At 46.5% G+C, this 15,969-nt stretch overlaps 1 protein-coding gene across 1 annotated transcript in view; it reads right to left on the bottom strand.

Moving 5' to 3' along the window:
* The window catches only part of LOC138643525 (tyrosinase-like), a 97,388-nt gene that overhangs the window by 37,941 nt on the left and 43,478 nt on the right, over positions 1-15,969 (bottom strand). The window contains exon 2 of the mRNA XM_069732422.1: positions 9,500-10,309. Coding sequence (XP_069588523.1) covers positions 9,500-10,285 — 786 coding nt within the window. The 5' untranslated portion in view covers positions 10,286-10,309. The remainder of the gene's footprint in view (positions 1-9,499; positions 10,310-15,969) is intronic.

Genomic DNA, 15,969 nt, shown 5'->3' on the forward strand with positions numbered 1-15,969 from the left:
CATTGGGCGGAGAGTTCACACTGCAAGCTGGATACGCATAGTATGAACAACGGCGTCCCATGCTGCAGTCCATCTGCTCAGTGGTTTGGGAACAACGGGCAGCTATATGTCCTGGCTTGTGGCACCTCCAACAAATAATATCACCCGTGGGGACCTTGGGCACCACCTCCCCCGCCCTTTGTGACCTTGGACGCACCACCCCTTTTTGGGACTCAGCTGCCTTCTGGGATCCCCAGTACGGCATGGGCTGCCTCCCGAAGGAGCCTTCCAACCCTTGGTACCTCTCAACCAGTCCGATCAGCTCGTCGGCATTCTGGGGATCACCCTGGGCAACCCAAGACTGTATAGGCCTCGGGAGGGAATGGACAAACCGATCCATCATCACCCGTTCTACCATCTGTGCAGGCGCAGAGGACTCTGGCTGCAGCCATTTCTGGACCAGGTGCAACAGATCAAACATTTGGGAACGAGGTGGTTTGTCCCGGTGATAGCCCCAGGAGTGAACTCGCTGTGCCCTGACAGTCAGTGTCACCCCCAAACGTGCGAGAATCTCGGCTTTCAATTTGTGATACTCTTTGGCATCCTGCAAGGTCAAATCATAGTACGCCTTCTGGGGTTCTCCCGTCAGGTATGGCGCAAGTACCTCTGCCCACTGCTCTGGCGGAAGTTTTTCCCTCTCAGCGACCCTCTCAAACACCGTCAGGAAGGCCTCAACATCATCCCCGGGAGTCATTTTCTGCAATGCGCGTCTTACCGTTTTCCGGACGTGGGTGTCATCAGCCAAACCTGGGGTTGGGGCGCTCGCCTTGCCCTGGATGGCGGTTGCCAGAAGCTGCATCTGCTGCTGATGCTCCTGCTGGCTCTGCTGCATCTGCTGCCGTTGCTCCTGCTGGCTCTGCTGCATCTGCTGCTGGCTTTGTTGCATCTGCTGCCGTTGCTCCTGCTGGCTCTGTTGTATCTGCTGCATCAACAGCCTGTTGGTCTCTTGCTGCCTTTTCTCCTGCTGTGACTGCATCTGGACCAATTGTTTCAGCAGGTCCTCCATTTTCTCCGGCAATGCTTGCTGGCTTGCAACAGCCTTGACCCAGGACATTCAAAATAAACTCACGTCTCCGCTGGGAACGCTGCTCGCACGTCTACCACCAATTGTAGGGATTTCACTCACTCAGCTGCGATGGCTGACACTCAGGAGACGTGTTCCTTTAAAGTTCACTGGGTTTATTGCTTCATAAACCATGTGGCAAACAACAGAAAACAAATAGCCTTTGGTTCAGGTAAAGAAAAACAAGTGTCCAGTTCATCCGGCTCAGTCCTGAAGCCGTAACACACTCAGGAGGGTTTCACCTCCACACATATCTGCCTGTGTTAAGCATTAGGCTTTCTTTTATATGTCTAACCACACCCAGAACCCATCACATGACCAGACATGTGGTTGTGACATCACCACAGGTCCTGAAACACATATAGGTAGCCATGGTTACATCACAGCAACAAGCCATCTATAAGACACATATCTCCCATCGATTAGACATCCTTTAGCCACGCTACAAGTGGTATGTAAAAGTTTGGACACCCCTGGTCAAAATTACTGTTATTATCAACAGTTAAGCAAGTGGAAGATGAAATGATCTCTAAAAAGACCTAAAGTTAAAGTTGACACATTTCCTTTGTTTTTAGGCAAATAAAAAAAATATATACATATATCTACTATATAATTGTCTAAGGGTCACTTCCGTCTGTCCTTCTTTCTTTCTGTCACGGTTATTCATTCGCTGATTGGTCTCGCCAGCTGCCTGTCATGGCTGCCGCGACCAATCAGCGCCGTCCCCGTCCGAAAGAAAATGGCCGCTCCTTACTCTCTGCAGTCAGTGCTTGTCGCCCGCATACTCCTCTCTGGCCACCGCTAACACAGGGTTAATGCCGGTGGTAACGGACCGCGTTATGCCGCGGGTAATGCTCTCCGTTACCGCCGCTATTAACCCTGTGTGTCGTCAACTTTTTACTATTGACACTGCCTATGCGGCATCAATAGTAAAAAATTTAATGTTAAAAATAATAATAAAAAAAATAAACCTGCTATACTCACCCTCTGTAGTCCGCTGAGCCGCTCCCGCCGGCCGCCATCTTCCGCTGCAGTTTCCGCTCCAAAGATGGTATGGCAGAAGGACCTGCCATGACGTCACGATCATGTGACCGCAACGTCATCACAGGTCCTGCGCCCATACCAACGCTGGGACCGGAAGCTGCCGTGGACTACGAGGGGCCTTCAGAAAGGTGAGTATATGTTTATTTTTTATTTTTTCACCTGTGACAAACTTGGCTGGGCAATATACTACGTCGCTGTGCAATATACGTTACTGGCCAATATACGTGGCTCTGTGCTGTATACTATGTCACTCGGCAATATACTACGTCACTGGGCAATATACGTTACTGGCCAATATACTACGTGGCTCTGTGCTGTATACTACGTAACTGGGCAATATACTACGTTACTGGCCAATATACTACGTGGCTCTGTGCTGTATACTACGTAACTGGGCAATATACTACGTGGCTGGGCAATATACTACGTTACTGGGCAATATACTACGTTACTGGCCAATATACTATGTGGCTGCGCAATATACTACGTCACTGGGCAATATACTACGTGACTGGGCAATATACTACGTTACTGGGCAATATACTACGTTACTGGCCAATATACTACGTGGCTGCGAATATACTACGTCACTGGGCAATATACTACGTGGCTGGGCAATATACTACGTTACTGGGCAATATACTACGTTACTGGCCAATATACTATGTGGCTGCGCAATATACTATGTCACTGGGCAATATACTACGTCACTGGCCAATATACTACGTGGCTGCGCAATATACTACGTGGCTGGACAACATACTACGTCACTGGGCAATATACTACGTGGCTGGGCAATATACTACGTGGCTGGACAATATACTATGTCACTGGGCAATATACTACGTGACTGGGCAATATACTACATGGGTGGACAATATACTACGTGGCTGAGCAATATACTACGTGGCTGGGCAATATACTACGTCACTGGGCAATATACTACGTGGCTGGGCAATATACTACGTAGATGGGCAATATACTACGTGACTGGGCAATATACTACGTGACTGGGCAATATACTACGTAGCTGGGCAATATACTACGTCACTGGGCAATATACTACGTGGCTGGCCAATATACTACGTAGCTGGGCAATATACTACGTGGCTGGGCAATATACTACGTGGCTGGGCAATATACTACGTCACTGGGCAATATACTACGTGGCTGGCCAATATACTACGTAGCTGGGCAATATACTACGTGGCTGGGCAATATACTACGTAGCTGGGCAATATACTACGTCACTGGGCAATATACTACGTGGCTGGCCAATATACTACGTAGCTGGGCAATATACTACGTAGCTGGGCAATATACTACATGACTGGGCAATATACTACGTCACTGGGCAATATACTACGTCACTGGGCAATATACTACGTCACTGGGCAATATACTACGTGGCTGGGCAATATACTACGTGACTGGGCAATATACTACGTCACTGGGCAATATACTACGTGGCTGGGCAATATACTACGTGACTGGGCAATATACTACGTGGGTGGACAATATACTACGTGACTGGGCAATATACTACGTCACTGGGCAATATACTACGTGGCTGGGCAATATACTACGTGACTGGCCAATATACTACGTAGCTGGGCAATATACTACGTGACTGGGCAATATACTACGTGACTGGGCAATATACTACGTGACTGGGCAATATACTACGTGGCTGGGCAATATACTACGTGACTGGGCAATATGCTACGTCACTGGGCAATATACTACGTGACTGGGCAATATACTATGTGGGTGGACAATATACTACTTCACTGGGCAATATACTACGTCACTGGGCAATATACTACGTGGCTGGGCAATATACTACGTGACTGGCCAATATACTATGTAGCTGGGCAATATACTACGTGTCTGGGCAATATACTACGTCACTGGGCAATATACTACATGGCTGGGCAATATACTACGTCACTGGGCAATATACTACGTGGCTGGGCAATATACTACGTGGCTGGACAATATACTACGTCACTGGGCAATATACTACGTGGCTGGGCAATATACTACGTGGCTGGACAATATACTACGTCACTGGGCAATATACTACGTGGCTGGGCAATATACTACGTGGCTGTACAATATACTACGTCACTGGGCAATATACTACGTGGCTGGGCAATATACTACGTGGGTGGACAATATACTACGTCACTGGGCAATATACTACGTGGCTGGGCAATATACTACGTGGCTGGACAATATACTACGTCACTGGGCAATATACTACGTGGCTGGGCAATATACTACGTGGCTGGACAATATACTACGTCACTGGGCAATATACTACGTGGCTGGGCAATATACTATGTGGCTGGACAATATACTACGTCACTGGGCAATATACTACGTGGCTGGGCAATATACTACGTGGCTGGACAATATACTACGTCACTGGGCAATATACTACGTGACTGGGCAATATACTACGTGGGTGGACAATATACTACGTCACTGGGCAATATACTACGTGGCTTGGCAATATACTACGTGACTGGCCAATATACTACGTAGCTGGGCAATATACTACGTAGCTGAGCAATATACTACGTAGCTCAGCAATATACTACGTGGCTGGGCAATATACTACGTAGCTCAGCAATATACTACGTGGCTGGGCAATATACTACGTAGCTCGGCAATATACTACGTGGCTGGGCAATATACTACGTGGCTGGGCAATATACTACGTGGCTGGGAAATATACTACGTAGCTGGGCAATATATTACGTAGCTCGGCAATATACTACGTGGCTGGGCAATATACTACATGGACATGCATATTCTAGAATACCCGATGCGTTAGAATCGGGCCACCATCTAGTATATATATATATATAGTCATATTTTTTATTTTTAAATTTACAAAGAGGAGAATGGGCCAATGCACATGGTGGGGCACCCTTTGAGATTTGTGTGCTCTGATGACTTTGACCAAGGTTTCAGACCTTAATTTTCCTGTTAGGGTTATGGCTTGTTCACTATCATCATTAAAAGAAGGCCAGGTGATGCAAATTTCCCAGCTTTATAAAAACTCGGCCTCCTCTAACCTTGTGCCAAAAAACAGCAGCCATGGGTTCTTCTGAGCAGCTGCCTAGCGCTCTGAAAATGAAAATGGTGGAGGCCCACAAAGCAGGAGGAGGCTATAAGAAGAGAGCAAAACATTTTCAAGTTTCCCTTTCCCCAGTTCAAAATGTAATTAAGAAATTACAGTTACCAGGAACAGTGGAGGTCAAGATAAGGTTTGGAACACCAAGCAAAATTTCAGTGAGAGCTGCTCATAGATTTGTTAGAGAGGCAAATCAGAACCCCTGCTTGACTGCAAAAGACCTTCAGAAAGATTCAGCAGACTCTGGAGCTGTGATACATTTTTCTACTGTTCAGAGACACCTGCACAAATATGGCTTTCATGGAAGAATCATCAGAAGAAAACCTTTCCTTTAATGATCCAAAAGTATTGTTTTAGTAGGCCCAGGCACATGAGTTATGTTCATGAGAGAATGAATGTTGACTCTTATTGTCAATTTGATTAATGTTCAATGGCTGCCATTTGTTGAATGGCTGCTGAATAGCTATTGTATGTGTCATAGTACTGCAGTCCTAGTACTGTTCTACTGTCCTTGGGAAACAAAGGCACATGATAATAGAACAATGTTTGTTAATATGCTGATGTCCTATTAGTGCTCAGCAAATATGAATGACAATCTTTGCATGTTGTTTGAACACTCCAGAAGTGAGGGATGTCCCTCCCCCCAAGCCTATAGAGGAATGCCTGGATGAGCAGTTGAGGACTATAAGAAAGATCTGCCTGTGTTTAGAGAGACTCTATTATACAGTAGCCATGGCATCATGGCTCCAACTGAAGAAATACAGAGCTTCTTCATTGACCATCACTGAACCCTAAAAGACGTTTAGATAATCCAGGTTGGGACAATCAGGTCACCTGGCCTCATACATCTATCGACTGTCAGCTTCTTAAGCTTGTCGTTACCTCCTCTCTGTGCAGGGAAGCTTTGAAGTCACAGCTGCTTTTATCCAAGTGAGTCAGTGGAAGTGTGAGGTTCTGTAATTTGCTCCTTCCTGGCTATTTTGTTGGGACTGTTCTATGTGTTATTTGCTTGTTTTGTGGTTCAATAAAGTAGTGCAAAGCTGTTTTACCCTCATCCTGTGTTGTCTGGGTAGTATTACGCCCATAGTAAAAGGAGAGCGGGCATTCGGTGAGATGATTCTTGGTCCATGCGGTTTCGGCTAGCGGACTAGGGCACCCGCTTACCCCCGTGTATTCACATGAGGCATCTGAACTGAAAGCAAGAGCTTCAGTGGAGTACACAATCAACAAGGTCACTTGGCTCTCGGCAAAGAGAGGATGTGACACCACCACCCTCACCAGCAGGATCACTGAGCATCTCCACACTGTCTCATGGAAGCATTCAACTGTCCATCCCCCATACACTGGAGAAAAAGAGAAAGTACCCCTTACCCACCCACGAGCTCTGGTCCTGAATGACAGCATTTCAAAAATTCCTGGCCTTTGAAATGCTGCCATTCCAGCAGGTGGAGATGGTAGGTTTTAAAAAACTAATGGCAGTGGCTGTACCACAGTGTGTGCTTCCCAGCTGCCACTTCTTTTCCAAGTGAGCTATCCCTGTCCAGTACACACATGTTTCTGACAAAATCAGGTGTGCACAGTGCAACTCCATCAGTGGCAAAGTCCATATAACCACTGATATGTGGACTAGTAGGCACAACTAGGGACATCACTGGGATCGAAACAACTGACCGATAAGTGGTTGATGCCACTGAATCTCAAGCCCAACCTGGTGGTGTGCGATAACGGAGAAAATCTCAGAGCAGCTTTGGACATAGCCGGTTTGATGCACATCCCTTGCCTGGTGTATGTACTGAATTTGGTGGTGCAGAGCTACCTTCAAAATTACCCTGATATGTCAGAGCTGCTGCTTAAAATGCTGCTCATCTGTGTGCGCTTATTTCTTCCTTCCCGCTCACTGCCTCATATGCAACATACCCACAAGGTGGAACTCCAACTTGCATATGCTGGAGAGAATGTGCGAGCAGCAGCAGGCATTAGTGGAGTTTCAGCTGCAGCACGCACAGGTGAGTCATTCTGCAGAACAACGCCACCAATGAGTGGGCCTCTATGGGGGATGTATGAGTGCTTGGAGTACTCCACCAACATGACCAGCCCTGATGATGCCATCACCAGCATTACTATCACACTTCTCTGCTTAAAAAAATGCTTCAGGCGATGATGGATGAGGTGCTGGCAGAGGAGGAAGAGGAACAGGGATCATTCATACCCTTATCAGGCCACTTGCCCACACATGGCTCAGAGGGTGGGTTCCTGTACCAACAATGGCCAAGTACACAACTGTCCAGCCAGGGGACAGTTCTGTAGAATGATGATGAGTATGAAGTGCCATGTTCACAGCAGGGTGGCACTCAAAGCAAATGATGAGCATCACTGGAGTATTGCTGGGGGGATACAGAGGAGCCAGACGATGCAACTTCCAGCGAAGACAGCTTGTCATTGCCTCTGGGCAGCCTGGCACACATGAGCAAATACACGCTGCTGTGCCTGTGCAACGACTGCCAAGTTGCCCGGATAATTATCAGTGCTGATTACTGAATACAGTATTTTGGGTTCTGGCTACAACTCGACTGCCAAGCTGCCCGGATAATAATCAGTGCTGATTACTGTGCATGTTGGATTCCCACTACAAGAACAACATATTATCCTTACTTCCGTCACTGTAGCAGGATCAGAAAATGCGGGAAGACAAGCTTACGCTGGTAGATACACTACTGACAGAGTTCCCACCTGACAGTGGAGGCTCAGTGGAAGAACAAGAGGGAGGACAAGGAAGTCGACAACTCAGCTATGACACCAGCACCACCTTAGAAGACAGGGTTAGCATGGCCAAAATGTGGCAAAACTTAGCACGCCACAACATCTGGCACCACCATCTGATATGGTCAATATTAGAAGAAGGCAGCATTTCAACAATATGGTGGAAGAGTACATGTCCACAACTCTCCATGTACTGAGTGACCGGTCTGCCCCATTTAATGTCTGGGTCTCCAAATTGGACACATGACCTGAGCTTGCCCTTTACGCCTTGAAGGTGCTGGCCTCTCCTGCCGCAAGTGTATTGTCAGAACATGTGTTTAGCACTGCAAGGGGTGTGATCACAGACAGGCCCATCCGCCTGTTCACAGCCAATGTGGGCAATCTCACATTCGTTGAAGGGAAGCTGTCATAAATATGGGCTTATTCAGCTCCTATGCTGCATGCCTATGTAACATCCTGACTCCCCACTGTATAACCCCCAAAACCTTTTTAAGTTCTCCCGTGCTGTAGGGAAATTGTGTCAGTCCAGTCAGATTGGCATGGATTCAGGCATTTCAACCCTCCCCACAGCAGCTGCTCGCCTCCTTCTTTAATTGAAATGTAAGATGCCTTGCGTCATCCATATTGCCAGACGATATCTCTCACCTGTGCACAGAAATTGCGGCTTGTGCCTGCGCAGATTGCATTGCCCTACTGTGAGCGCATGCACACTTATGTTTTTGACTCTATCTGCAGTAGGGCAAAGCATAGTACACAGGCTGTTTTCGACCGGCAATGTGAATGACGCTAGATGTCATTCAGAGAGCAGCAGAAATGGTAAAGAATGGAAATGCCTGAAAACATGCCCTTCGAACCGGACCAACCAAATTTCCATACAGCTCAGGAGAACTTAAAGATATTTTTTGGGCAATAAGGGCCTTCAGCTGGCTTACTGCCACGGCATCCCTTCAGAACACATGTAGAGGCTGATGGCTACCCAGACAGTTATCCCACTGGAATCTCTGGAAGTTAGATACTGTCAGAGATAGACCGTGGCATTTTAATGATTAAAGTAAAGCAACTGGAGCTAATTGTAGTTGCTGCTCTTAGATGCAGGTGCATGATATATAATACAGTTGTCACCCACTATGTATGGAGCAGGCACTACTCTCATTTAATCGATGCAATTCAGTGGTACTTGCCACTCATTGACTCCTATTGTTGATAAAAGTATACTGAGCTGTGGGTATTCCTGTGCTCCATGGGATGTAATGGCGAATGCTTAACTCATTATTATTATCACATACAGGCAACCTTTTCATTGTGCCATGTTTCTTGCCACAGTGATGTCAAAATTTATGGATTCTTAAAAACAAACGCAGGTCAGCCACATCTGTAGGAAAAATGTACCAAATTATTCATTATAAATAATTGAATCCACATAAGATGATGCATGAAGCTTGGCTTACCTTCCAGAAAGAAAAGTGGGAGTAAGGGTTGAGTTCCCCCTGTTCATCATTAGTGCCCATCAGTTCATCAGTACAGATAGAACAGCCCTTATCACTCCTCCAGTCATAGTATGGGATGGCGAAGTCATCATCTCTTGTCATTAGCTGAATTTGTCTTTCTAAAAATAAGAGATTTAATCGATGCCATCCAGGAAATACGGGGCCCTGGTGGGCAAAGTTCTTGTCAGGGATAAATGTGCTATTAATCATGATGGGCTTCATGGAGTAATAATGCATCCAAACAAAGACATCATATAGAGAAGCATCTACAAAGCGGTAAGTCTCACGATGATACCGGTCTCCTGTGCTCAGGACAACAAAATCTTGACTTTTTGTGGTCTTGGCCAAGGCTAAGTAACTGAACAATCTTTTCTGCTCCAGAACCGTCAGTTCCCGGATTTCTCGCCTTAAGACTATTTTCTTCCTGTCACATTTCTCGCCATGAAAGCCAAATTTGCAATCACCACAATCAAAACCGCTATAGTTTCCAAAGCACTCGCAAGTATAATCATAATAATGTCGTGGCCAGTCGAGACGGTCATCGTTGTACTGCGGAATCTTTTCTCCTGATGAAGCTATCCAGTCTTTACATCTCCCACGACCAGACAGGGAACCACATGGGCTTTTATCTTTCCAAAGTGGACAGCAACTCTTGGTGCGAAAGGAAGCTTCAGTAGTGCAGACTCTAGGGAACTGTCCTTCCACAAAGCCAAGACTAAACGTGAGGATGACTATGAAGCTAAACATGATTTTCTGATCTTGTAAGGAAACCTAGTCGAAAAAAAATTGGTTAGGGTATTGTCAGTATAATAAAAAGTCTTCCAAATGTCAGACTTAGAGTAAAAATATCACAATTAGGGAATAATGATGAGCAAACGTGCTCAAATAATGATCTAAGCATACTCAGGTGTTATCCGAGTATTTCGGGCATTCCCAAATAATATGTTCGAGTCCCTGTGGCTGCAAGTTTTGAGGCTGTTAGGCTAGGTTCAGATTGCGTTAGAGCAATCCGTTTAGCGCCTAGTGCTAGCGGATTGCGCTAACGCAATTTCTTTTAAGGGGTCGCGTTAAACATCCCCGCTCTTGCAGATCTCCGATCGGCGAGAGCGGGGAACGGACCTCGGGCGCGCCTCGGACGCTGCAAGCAGCGTCCGCGGCGCGCCACAAAACACTGGCGCATCGCTAGCGCGTGCCAAAAATGGCACGCGCTTGTGATGCGCGTTCCCATTGCTGTTAATGGGCATGCTAACGGACACGTTGCACGGCGTTAATTTCGCCGTGCAACGCTATCCGTTAGCGCTGTCCCATTAACGCAATGGGAACCTAGCCTTAGACAGCTGCAATACATGTAAGGATTGCCTAACAAACAGGTAATCCCCCCAAGGGTTGCGACTGTCTAACAGCCTCGAATCATGTAGCCACAGGGACTCAAGCCAATTGTTTGCGCATGCCCAAGATACTCGGATAGCACGCGAGTATGCTCAGATAATTATTCGAGCATGTTCGCTCATCACTATTAAAGATCTCAGCATTCAGCTCAAATCACATTTTGGATATAAAGTCAGAGTAATAACACTAGACTTAGACTGAAATACATTTATGTGAAAATACGCTATTGCGGTCAGCACACTGACCAATGTTAATCAATGCGATTACTGCTATGAATGATTTTCCACAATGACTGATGCTCTGTCAAAAAAATCAATGCATTTCGTGTAAACTAGTTTTATCAAACTATATTTGGAAATATGAAAAAGCCAGATTAGCCCACAAAATACTTTCCCTCCCCCCAAAAATGGGTGGTCTGGGACTTCCTGATCTTATGAATTATTACAAAGCAGTACATATGGCTAAATGGCTTAATTTAACACACCTGTATAGAATTGGGGAATGTAATAAATCGGACTTAGTCCTGCTAGGTAAAGACGCTAGTAGATTTTTATGGTCATACAATGTACCATCTGACTCCTCTAATTTAGATGAAATGATATTCACTACCTTAAAAATTAGAAGAGAAATTGTGCAGAAGTCTTCACCTTTTTTCCAATTCGCTGAACTGGCCCCCATTAGTGCAATACCTTACCTATTAAACTCTAACTACAGAGACATCTATGACCTTTGTTCTCTCTTCCAAACCTACCTATTTCCCTCCTAAAAGCCAATAAAATACCATGTATAAATCTCTGGCCAAGGGATGCCAAAAAACATCCTGCTGATTTTTTACAATACCAACACATTAAGTATGTTTTAGACCAATTCCAAGCAAAAGTTAAAACTCCAAGAGATTGGGCAGGGATAGATTTCTTATCAAAACCTTAATTTCCTATCCGTAAAATTATTTCTAGAATATATAATAACATTTCCTCTCCAACTACCCAATTTAAGCCTTTATTCTTATCTTCCTGGGGAAAAAAACATAACATCAATGTCCTTAACAACTCGCACGGTTTTTCTAGATGCATACTGTTATATTAAAATTCCTACAAAATAACTTCACATTGGTATAGGACTCCAGAAAATTTGCACTATCTAGGATTAGCGGAGTCAATTATGTGTTGGAGGTGTAGAAGCAGTGGCAGAGTATAATGAGGTCAATATGGGCGGCAGCCCAGGGCCCAGTGGTGTGGGGGGGCCCTGGGCTACCACTGAGATTGACCTCGGCCGCCATCAGGGCATTGCTTCCCTGACTGGTGTATGGAGCCCGGTGGACAGAGGGGGCCCGCATCGGGCCCTGTCTCATCTGCTCACCAGGCCCCTACCGGCGCTGCGGCACTTTAATGCTATTGACATGCGGGTGCAGGCCCGCGCCTGCAAGCCAATAGTTAACAACTGCCAGCCAGTCGGAGGCTGGCAGCTGACGTCAGCCGCAGAGCGCACGTCGCCGGCATCTGACGTCATTGTGAGTTGCCGGCGAGTGCGCGCTTCAGCTACGTGGAGGGAGCTTTGCAGCAGGAGCATTGCCAGGTAAGAAGAACTCGTTTTTTGTTTTTTTAATTTATTGACAGCAGCAATCTGGGGGGTCCAGGGCGGAGTGCTGGAGACACGGGGGGAGGGAGAATGCTGGAGACATTGGTGGGGCAGAATGCTGGACACACTGGGGATGCTGGACACACTGGGGGCAGAAATGCTGGACACACTGGGGGCAGAAATGCTGGACACACTGGGGGCAGAATTGCTGGACACACTGGGGCAGAAATGCTGGACACACTGGGGGCAGAAATGCTGGACACACTGGGGCAGGAGGGGGCAGGACTGGAGACAGATGGGGCAGGATTGGAGACAGATGGGGCAGGATTGGAGACAGATGGGGCAGGATTGAAGACAGATGGGGCAGAATTGCAGACATAGGGGCAGAATGGAGATACAGGCATGATTGGAGATACGGGGCAGAATGGAGATACGGGGCATGATTGGAGACACGGGGGGCAGGATTGGAGACAGATCATGCAGGATCATGGGGCAGGATGGATACGATGGAGACAGATGGGGTAGGATGGGGAGATCATGTGGGGCAGAATGGATACTCATGAGGGCAGGATGGGAAAAGATATGGCTGAAGCCAGGAATGAGACACACGGTGGCCAGAATGGGGAATATTATTACCATAGGGGCTAATTAAGGGATATTATTACTGCAGTGATGTATTTATTTTATTTTTTGAGTATACTGTTTTAAATGGGGGGGGGCACACCTGTTACTGTGCAGAGTGACACTATGTCGCCTCTTTTTCTTCATGTGGTATAATGTAGAAGTTGGGAAAAATTAAGTAATGTGTTCTGCAAGCGGAGCTCAAGATAGCTGTGTTATTTCCTGCAGAGACGAGCTCTGGCTGGAAGAAGTGATGGCGATCTGTGCTGGATGTAAGATGAAAAGCAAAGATGAAGGACTTCACCTAGAGACGTCACTGATAAGTCAGTGTGTTACCTATACACTAATACTATACTTTATACAGAGGTTCTGTGTATAATTTCACCAGTAGAGTTGAGCGACCTTGACCTTTTTAGAGTCGAGCCGGGTTTTGCGAAACCCGACTATGTCCAAAGTCGGGTCGAGTGAAATCGGCCGATTATGACGTAAAGTCGGGATCGACCGAAACACGAAACCCAATGCAAGTCAATGGGGCAGCATAGTCGGCAGTGAGTGGGGGCCAGGAAAACACCTAGAGTGGCCATTTTAATGTCAAAACCATCCATTCTTCTTAATGAAGCTTGTCAAGCGTAATTTACCTTATAATAATTGGAAGGCATTTGAAATTGGGGGTCATTTGGCTAAAGTTGTGGGGGGTAGGGCTGGTTCAAGTAATTAGTGGGCCCAGGAAATCTGGACCACGTCACGGCAGTGGAGCAGGGAGAGGTAAGTATTTCAACTTTGCAAGTGCTGTGAACCTGAGCAAGCAGGGGGGGCCCACTCGTTGGCATTGGCACTGGCACAGGGCCCCTCAAAGTACAGCGGTGTGTTTGCACGGCGGGGGCGCCTCCCACCGGCAGCAACACTTTTGCGTACTATGAGAGGCCCTGTGCCAGTGACGTCGCCAACTAGTATTCCTCCCCCCACCTGATGAAGGAACCTGCACTTTCATCTGCACCTTCCTCTTTGTCCCCGTGTAAGGTGGTATGGTATGCGGGAAGAGCAACCTGACTTTCAGCAGGGTCACAATGTTGTTGTGTAGCGTGCACGGGGAATGTTGCGTTATGGGTCAATGTACCAGCAGACTCATCTATCACTGGCTGGGCAATGGGCACGATGAAGTGGAAACACAGATATAGGCCCAAAGAAGAAAGTGGGCTAAATGCAGTTCAAAATTGGTAACACAGGAATAACCAGGGGGCATTGCAGTGGAGGACAACTGGAATGAGAGGCTGACACAGAGAGTAGGGCCAAATCAGTAAGTAGTCGAAATGCAGTTCAAAATTGGCAACCGTAGTAAACAGGCGGCACAGCTTTGTTCAGTGGAGGAGAACAGCAAGGAGTGGCAGACACCGATAGTAGGCCCCAAACCAACTAGTACGCCAAATGCAGTTGTTCCATTTAACCACAATTTAATGAGAGCCTGAAGATAGAAGCTCAGGAAAGGCAACCTGGGGAACACCTTGGAGTGTAACACACCATCTCTCTCCACCCCATACCCATTTTGTATGGCCTAATGCAGTGTACTTTTCTACAACTACTAAACGAGAGTCGGAAGACCGAAGCAATGGCAAGGAAACCTGGGGAACACCTTAGAGTGTAACACACCCTCTCTCTACACCCCATACCCAATTTGAAGGCCTAATGCAGTGTAGTTTCCAAGAACTACTAAACGAGAGCCGGAAGATCGAAGCTCAGGAAAGGCAACCTGGGGAACACCTTGGAGTGTAACACACCCTCTCGCTACACCCCATACCCAATTTGAAGGCCTAATGCAGCGTAGTTTCCAACAACTACTAAACGAGAGCCGGAAGATCGAAGCTCAGGAAAGGCAACCTGGGGAACACCTTGGAGTGTAACACAACGTCTCTCTACACGACGGAAGGGCTGATTCTTAGGAAGGAAGGCTGTTGGAAATAAGCATTGCGCGTCCGAGGGTGATTATATTCTTATTAGGTATATACTCACCCTCGGACGCGCCCTGCTTCTTTATTTGGAATGAATGTTTATTTGCAATGTGGTGTTGACTTTCTCTATTATTTTGGTAATTAATGATTTTATTATTTTCATTATTTTGCATCTTCTCGGCAATAATATAAAGAAGACGCGACAGGACAACACTCGGTGGATGCCATATGTGTGTTTTCAATTTAAAAAAACTTTCAGTTAACTACTTGCAGGAGAAAGTAATTGTAGCTGGTGGCCATTTTTAGTACTGTACCAGATTAGAGTTGTGTGTTTGTTTTTAATGTTAAAATGTCTGCATTTGATATCTCACCAGTATTTTCTTTTTTATAAGCAAAATACTTATTTTTATATTTTCTGATGTTGGTTCCAGGGGTACACGGCCAGCAGTGCCCTGGTCAGTGTAGTAGTAGTTGAAAGAATGGACCGCAGACAGGCATCGAAGGCCTAAAATAATAACACATGGCTGTAGGCAATTTTAAATTGGTTCCAGGGGTACACGGACAGCAGTGGTGTGGTCAGTGGAGGCCTAGTGGAAGGAGTGACCGCAGACAGGCATCGAAGGCCTAAAATAATAACACATGGCTGTAGGCAATTTTAAATTGGTTCCAGGGGTACACGGGCAGCAGTGACCTGGTCAGTGTAGTAGTAGTTGAAAGAATGGACCGCAGACAGGCATCGAAGGCCTAAAATAAAAAAATTGGGCTGGCTGTAGGCAATTTTAAATTGGTTCCAGGGGTACACGGGCAGCAGTGGTGTGGTCAGTGGAGGCCTAGTGGAAGGAGTGACCGCAGACAGGCATCGAAGGCCTAAAATAATAACACATGGCTGTAGGCAAT

The sequence above is a fragment of the Ranitomeya imitator genome, chromosome 6 (genome assembly GCF_032444005.1).
Source record: "Ranitomeya imitator isolate aRanImi1 chromosome 6, aRanImi1.pri, whole genome shotgun sequence".
NCBI lineage: Eukaryota > Metazoa > Chordata > Amphibia > Anura > Dendrobatidae > Ranitomeya > Ranitomeya imitator.